The sequence below is a fragment of the Ceratina calcarata genome, unplaced genomic scaffold (genome assembly GCF_001652005.2).
Source record: "Ceratina calcarata isolate Rehan_Ccalc_2016 unplaced genomic scaffold, ASM165200v1 scaffold714, whole genome shotgun sequence".
Lineage (NCBI taxonomy): Eukaryota > Metazoa > Arthropoda > Insecta > Hymenoptera > Apidae > Ceratina > Ceratina calcarata.
Genome location: NW_017178412.1, coordinates 1,005 through 9,325, shown reverse-complemented (window position 1 = coordinate 9,325; position 8,321 = coordinate 1,005). Strand labels below are relative to the sequence as shown.

Here is an 8,321-nt window from a genome sequence, read left to right as displayed (position 1 = left end):
CTCAGTTCTACCGGAAAAGCTACTAATTGACTCAACTTGGTACAAATCTGTTCAGCCTCTTCTTTACGCTCTAAAGAAGACCGACTCCTCTTTTTCCAAATGTCTACGGCTTTTACTATGCCAATCGCTGTTCTTAATAATCGTTCAAAAGTTGAGAATCGCGATAAATCGATCAAATCTGGGTCTTTATTAGACGCGCAAACCACCGTTGCCTCAACGTTCGCATATACAGCTTCTACGTCGCTGTTCGCCGATAGAAAGTTCTCCACTGGCCACGCGGCGTCCGATTCGCGCAAAAAGGACGGCCCAGTTAACCACCGACTATTCCTATCTAAGGCCTTCGGAGCAGACCGAGTGCCGTCGTCAGCCGGGTTGTCTTTCGTTGACACCCATCGCCATTCCCTGACATCGGTGTTCTCATGAATTTCTCCTAACCGGTTCGCGACAAAGATTTTAAATTCGCGGGGATCTTTCCTGATCCATTGTAGCACCGTCTTAGAATCTGACCAGAACACGCGGCGCGTTATTACGAACACGTGTTCATTCGCGACAAACTTCGCTAGCCGCGTAGCTATCAGAGCGGCCTGGAGCTCTAGCCGTGGAATCGACGTCACCTTTAAGGGTGCGACTCTACTCTTCGCCATCGCAATCGAGACGTGAAAACCTCCGCTAGCTAACTCGAAACGCCAGTAGGCAACTGCAGCAAAGGCCTTTGAACTCGCATCACAAAAAATATGCAGTTCCGCTGATTTTACTTGATTCTTTGAATTTTGATAACACCGATCGATTCTAACGGCCCTAATTTTCTCCAAATCGCGCAACCATTGCTGCCAACGTACAAACTCTGCGTCACGTAACGTATTATCCCAACCGATCTTACTCTCCCAAATCTCCTGCATTAATATCCTAGACTGAATGGTGAACGGGGTAAGAAACCCTAACGGATCGAAAATGGACATGATTATCCCTAAAAATTCCCGCTTTGTGGGCCTTCTCTGTCCCGAATAAAATTCAGCTGTAATCTTGTGCTGATTGAAGCTAAACATTAGCTCGTCACTGGTGTTGAGCCACCTTAACCCTAAGACCTTTTCATCACTAATCTGATTCACCTCCGATTTCACTAGACTACTCGGATCATCGTCCGTTTTTAACCCGCTTAAAACCTCTGATGCATTACTACACCAACCGTGCATTTCCCAGTTAGCGAATTTATTTATCTCGATCGCTTGTCGAACCCTATCGGTCGCCGATTCTATAGTTTCGCAACTATCCAGAAAATCATCCATATAGCAATTTTCGATCAGACTAAACGCGGTATCCGGAAAAATCGAAAAGTAACGCGATGCATTTTTGTTTTTAATGTAGATCGCGGTGCATGGCGATGACTTTGCCCCGAACAGCATCGAGGTCATCCGATATTCGACCGGCTCTCCCAGCCTATCCGCTCCTCGCCATAAGAATCTCTGCGCGTCCTGATCCTCCTCGCGTATCTTGATTTTCAAGAACATGTCGCGAATGTCTCCTTTCACAGCATACGCGAATTGCCTGAATCGCATAATGACTCCCGGAAGGGACTTTAATAAATCCGGACCCGTTAACAGAAGGTCATTAAAACTTACGCCCTCCTCTTTTGCCGCCGCGTCCTTAACCACCCGTACTTTATTCGGTTTATTGATATTGTATACCCCGAAATGCGGTAAATATCGAAGTCTCTTTCCCAACGGTACAGCCGTAGCTTTCTGCGCGTAACCCTTTTCGAACATCCGGTCTATTTCCCGATAGTACATCTTCGCGTATGCCTCGTCGCGGTCTAATTTTTTCTCTAACGATTTCAACCGTTGTAACGCCGTTTTTCTACCGTCTGAAAACGTAACGTGGTCCTCTTTCCATGGCAAACCGACCTGCCATTCCCGGCCCGTGTGCGTACACGTGGCTTCTAAGATTTCTAAGGCGCGCCTATCCTCACGTTTCGCCTTGACATGCGTACTAATACCGATCGCTTCGATGTCAAAATATAGCTTCATCTGTTTGTCTAATTCCTGTTCCATACTCAGCGGCACATCTACCTGATCAATTACAGTGATACATTCCCGTTTCCGTTCAAAAAACCCTCCGTGTACCGACCATCCCAACAAACAACGGGAAACAAATAACGTCCCTCTTTCTAATTCTCTATATTCTCTTGTAATAATTAATTGACAATTATCCTGCCCGATGATCATGTCTGGTGCTGCGTCATAAGCTTCGATTTCGATTCCCGATTTTTGTCTACAAAGCTCAACAATTTCCCGACTCACACGTTGTTCCGGTAACGCTAACTCGCTCACCACGAGTACATTGTTTAACTCGAAAGATCTATCACTACCCCTAATCGTTAGATTTACTTTTTCGGTGCACAACGCGATCGCGGAGTCACTCCCTACTCCTCTCAATACCTTATGAGCTTGCGTTACTTCAGCTTCTATCTCCCTAACTATTTCAGAGTTTATCAGCGTAACGGTCGCACCTTCATCTAATAGTGCGTAGACTACCTTCGAATTGCGCGGGCCCTCTATAACTATTCGCACATATTTTAACAGCGAACTGGCTAGTCATGGCCCCGATCGAGCAGGAGTCCGCGTTTCGACCTTAGAGACTACCGGGTTCTTCGCTTCCGTATGCAACAACGGATGATGGCGACGGCCACATCTATCACACGCCCGTTTTTTACATGCGGTTTGTAAATGTCCAGTCGCTAAGCAATTATAACATCTACCCTTATTTCTTATGACCTGCCAACGTTTAGTTACCGGTAACCTCGCGAATTGTGAACACGCCTCGGTGTTGTGCGTCCGATCACAACAAGCGCATCTCGCGGTCGGTTCCTTTGGGCGCATCTCTCCGCTCTCTGAGACCCCGCCATCGTTCGTCGCGAAAACGCCTCTACCCCTTTGATAATGTGTTCGCGCCGCGCCCTTCGAATAATTCGATGCCGTACGCGGTTCATATTGAATTATCCCCGCCTTGACGGACATAACCGCTTCCTTGTAGACGAAATCCGCGATCTTTTCTAAATCCGACACGTCTTCCCCTGCGTAATGGGAATACGTCACGTAGCTGTGGTACATCGCGCTTGGCAGTTTATCTATCAGTCGGTTTGCTAATTCCGGACTATTTAAATACCCCGAATTTCCGCTAAGAGATTTGATCGCCCTGACCGCGGCCCTCAATCGCGTAGCAAATTCTACCAAGCTAACACGGCGGGACTCAATCCTCGGTAATTCGCTGATTTCACGCAGAATTCTAGCCAAGATCAATTTGGCGTTCCCGAACATCATCTCCAAAGTTTTCATTATTTCTTCCGCGCTATCTCCGCCGACGAACAAGGCTCGCGTCGCGTCTCGCGCTTCTCCTTTCAATGCGTCCGAAAGACGCATTATATTCTCCGCGTCCGAATAATCTCCTAGCCGCGTACTACTTTCAAACGCCTGCTTAAAGCGTATCCAGTCGAGAGCATCCCCCGAAAAGACTGGCAATCGCTTAGCCGATGTCATCCTATTCACTAGGCATGACTCGCCGCTTAATAAATTAGAACGCGTCGCCGAATTTAGCGTTCTCTCAATGGCTCTTGCTAATCTATCTTCGGCACTTTCGCCGTTTCGATCTCGCTCATACATAGAATGATCCGCATCACCAGATGCCGGATCGTAACTTCGGTCCGCACAGCTTTCGCGCCTAGCGCAAGCTGCTGCTTGATTTTGATAATCATCGCGCCTACCAAAGGCTTCTAACGCGTCGGAATGTTCCGCATCTCAAGTTTCGAGAAACTCTCGTCTAAACGACCGCGACTAGTCAATGGCAAATACCTCGAATCGTTCTTTTCGCGACGTGCTGACGATGATGTCCGCTGGTCGTCGATGTGAGCTGCAACGTCCTCTGCATGGGCAGTCGCTGTGGGAGACGGCGCGCGTATTCGCGCTGCCGACGTTGATGGAGCCGTTGACAGCACCATCGGCGAGGATCTCCGTTCACCCAGCCGCTCCGTTGTTGGTACCGCCGTCAAGTTGTGTTCCTGCACGTCTGCAGAAAGCCCCATACTCCCTCGTACGGCCGCAGTGCCGCGGTTCGGCGGTGCTCGACCTCGAGCCGTCGTGGTCGTCCAAAGCGGCGATGTGCGTCCTAGTGTCGTTGTCGACGGAATTGGCGGAGCACGCCCTTGCGCTACCGCTTCATCTGCGGACAACAGCTTCCTGCGCCGTCGGTCCCGGCGTCAATCCTGCTCGGAACGCTTCCGCGATATCCTCGTCGGAATACACACATCCTCGTGCCCCCATTGTTGGTCTGCTCCTGGGGGTAAAGTCAAACAGGCTCGGGTGCCCATCGGGCTCCTGGCCATCACTTTTACCACCCTCGTCCAACGTGTCGAAACGGACGCGTCGTCGGGGCGGAATCGACACAATACTTTCCTCTACTCTGTCTCCCGTCGAAGGTGGATCTCGACCTCCCCACATATACCCACGCTGCAATTCCTCCGCTTCTAAGATAGGACTTGCTCCGCGCTTCCTGCCAGCCGTCGCACGTCCTCGCCGTGATGTCGATTTTTGCCCTCGATTTCCTGACATCGTACAGGGGGGTCTCCCGCGTGCGGTTCACGCTCGCGCACGTAACCGACCCAAGGGTTGCGGAGGAGCATCGTCGATCGTCGCCTCCGCGTTGGTCGCGGTTGCTGTCGCGTTTCTCCTGCTGCGAGATCGTTGATCCTCCGCGGGGTCCTCAGTCCTTGCAATGGCTGCCTCCAACAGATCTTCATCTGTCTCCCCTCTCTGAATTGTGGAAGCCGCTTTCCACGCTCTTCCCGACGACGCGCGTCGACGTCCTGGCTGCCGTGGTCCATCCTCTGCAGCGGTCTCTGCTGCAGCGGTCTCTGCCACCATCGCCGTTGCCTCCACGCGCACCGGCAGTGCTTGACCATGTTGGAGCATCGCCTGCGGTCCCTCCGAGGCAGTCTTAACCGAGGGTTTCCATCCTCGAGAAGCCCTTTTCACCATCGTATTAAAAAACGATTTCCCTTTTCACGGACACTAGACCACTCGCGCAATGAACCGGAAAGTCCCGGGTTTCGGCACCAAAATGTTCACCCCGAAAAGGTGAAAGCGAGTAAATTCCCCAGGCCCGTGGTTGATTTCAAATGAACTCAATAAACGCTTCGATTTTTATGGCTCTCACGAATTTATTAGAACTTTTTAAAGAAATGATCGCAATACGCACAAACAGTACACCCTGTCGTTCGGATTTCGGAAAACGAAGTGAAGACCGATCGGCTCGGGATGCCGAATTTATACGCAAAAACGCTGCCACCGCCGCACCAATCAGATGGCCTGCTGGCAAAAACGATGCCACAGCCGCACCAATGCAATCGCTTTACAATTAACAAACGCGTCTAGATCGCGCCAACTCGATCGCTCTACAATTAACAAGCGCGGCTAAGTAGCGCCAACTCGATCGCTCTACCCTAAACGAACGAAAGCGCAAACCCGTGGCCACCTGTGTTCGCTTCTCCCCAAAAGCTCCTCGGAGCGGAGAATTCGCGAACAGGTACTAAGCCCGAAACCGGCACCCCCGCGGACCTGGTCCGTTCGCTCTAATCAGTGCTGTCCGCAGCCACCAATCTCCAGTCATGCCTCGAACTCGAGCCCGAATCACTTTCCTCCAAGGAAAGATAATGATTCGGCTCCATACTTGGACTGGTCGAGCCCTAGTCGACGCTCCAAGTCCGTCCTGTCCTGGTCGAGCCCTAGTCGACGCTCCATGTCCGTTCTGTCCTGGTCGAGCCCTAGTCGACGCTTCATCATCTTATCAGCTACATTCAATCTTACAATAGTTTATCATTTGCAAACGCCGCGTTCGTTGTTCTCGTATTCACCCAGGCAAGCCTGTGGCGCAGGAAAAACTCAACGCATCTTNCAGCTGATCGTGATCGGTCAATGCATGTCGATAACGATGAACAGGACCGTAGTTATAATTTGTGGGCTTACCTCGGTTGACGAGTGGAGAACGCAAATTATTTTAAATGATGTGCCTCGCATTCAACCTAATTACTCGCTAAATCCACAAGAGCACATCGAAACACGCTCTATGGGATTTTCGAGTCACGAGGGTGAATGCTCTTTTCTTCGCAACAAAAAGAAATATCCACAAGAGTACACATGCACCAAAAGTATCCTGTTCGTAGTGCGAGAAAAATTATCCCAGCCCTGGTTGCTACTCGCCAAGGATAGTTAAGACGAATCGGAGAACTTTGTGTATCTTCGATCGTCTTCGTTGCAAGAAGATTGCCAACATAACAAAGTGCGCTAAACCTGATTTTCTAACAGATAACTTAAACTTAGAAAACCTAAATGATCACGATTACATACTAGATGTAAGTAATATCAGCGACTTTTCCCAAGAAGCTTCTCGTTATATTGCAGGGTATGTCGTACGACAATTAAAAAAACGTATCGCATGCGTAGAATGCATAAAAGCAATTACGGTTGAAAAAGGAATTTACGGAAACAGTTTGATCGCATTAAAGGATAGAGGGAAATTAGTATATCTTGCAGAGGACGTAGTCACAATTTGTCGCATATGTGAAAAAATTATTAGAGTTGCACTTACAGAACATGTTGCGTGCCCACAAGCAGTGATGTAAGATTTGCGGAATTTCGATCGCATTTACGGTGAAGAAGAGTGGAACTAAAAGTCTTGATGTAAGATTTGCGGATTTTTCCGCCCATAGCGTAGACCCAGTCTTGAATGCTGGTATGTCTTAGCTTTAAGCTTTGAACCTAGCTGTGCGCGTAGTTTGAACAGCAGAGTTCAGCTGACGGCCCGTTTTCTCTAGATTTAAGTAGCTAATACATATACGTTAGTTGCTAGTTGTTGTTCAATTGAATTAAAGATTTAATCTAATTGAAAAGTCTACTCTGCTACCCTGCCAATACGAACTACAAAAATCTGACAATGAGTTCGTTGTACATACGATCCTTCTAGTACAGAATTACGCCTGAGTATAGCTATCCCCCACTATGCGCGCACCTTATACGCATTAGTAATCTATTGGAATCTAATTTATTGTTCAATAAATACTCAGTAAAGTACAATAGCTGTAATAGGAATTCTTTTTGTTACATTATTATTATTATTGCACACTAATATGTGATCCCTGATCGTACACATATCCTCACGAAGCCTCACGACATCTCATTGTACATATAATCACTTCATTGGCTTCAACTAGGGTTGCAGATAAGTGATTAAAGCTGTAAATCAATTGAACATCAATTAAGAATTAAATTTTAATCATTCATTGTGATTTTTTCAATTAATAATTAAAATTTAATTATTAAATGAGATTTCTTCTTTATGGATGCGAGATGTATGTATATTAAAAAAGTAGGAAGATGAGGTTCAAAAGAGTAAGAACAGGGATAAAAAATTAAAAAAAATTCAATTAACGTTTGAACTTTGATTCTCATTTCGAAGAAATTCTAATCAACGATTCAATTTTAGTTCTTAATTGGAAAAATAAACTCGAAACTGTTCACTCCGAAGAGGTGAAAGCGAGTAAATCCCCCAGGACCGTGGTTGATTTCAAATGAACTCACTAAACGCTTCGATTTTTATGGCTCTCACGAATTTATTAGAACTTTTAAAGAAATGATCGCAATACGCACAAACAGTACCCCTGTCGTTCTGATTCCGAAAAACGAAGTGAAGCCCGATCGGCTCGGGATGCCGATTTTATACCCCAAAACGCTGCCACCGCCGCACCAATCAGATGGCCTGCTGGCAAAAACGATGCCACAGCCGCACCAATGCAATCGCTTTACAATTAACAAACGCGTCTAGATCGCGCCAACTCGATCGCTCTACAATTAACAAGCGCGGCTAAGTAGCGCCAACTCGATCGCTCTACCCTAAACGAACGAAAGCGCAAACCCGTGGCCACCTGTGTTCGCTTCTCCCCAAAAGCTCCTCGGAGCGGAGAATTCGCGAACAGGTACTAAGCCCGAAACCGGCACCCCCGCGGACCTGGTCCGTTCGCTCTAATCAGTGCTGTCCGCAGCCACCAATCTCCAGTCATGCCTCGAACTCGAGCCCGAATCACTTTCCTCCAAGGAAAGATAATGATTCGGCTCCATACTTGGACTGGTCGAGCCCTAGTCGACGCTCCAAGTCCGTCCTGTCCTGGTCGAGCCCTAGTCGACGCTCCATGTCCGTTCTGTCCTGGTCGAGCCCTAGTCGACGCTTCATCATCTTATCAGCTACATTCAATCTTACAATAGTTTATCATTTGCAAA

The 8,321-nt window shown here is 48.0% G+C and overlaps 1 protein-coding gene across 1 annotated transcript in view; it reads right to left on the bottom strand.

Annotated features, from left to right (window-relative positions):
- Positions 1-2,595, bottom strand: part of LOC108630255 (uncharacterized) — a 3,352-nt gene extending 757 nt beyond the window's left edge. The window contains exons 1-3 of the mRNA XM_018033438.1: positions 2,532-2,595; positions 2,298-2,473; positions 881-2,066 (exon numbers count right to left, since the gene is read on the bottom strand). Of these exons, the coding sequence (XP_017888927.1) occupies positions 881-2,066; positions 2,298-2,473; positions 2,532-2,595 (1,426 nt within the window). The remainder of the gene's footprint in view (positions 1-880; positions 2,067-2,297; positions 2,474-2,531) is intronic.
- Between the last annotated feature and the right edge of the window lie 5,726 nt (positions 2,596-8,321).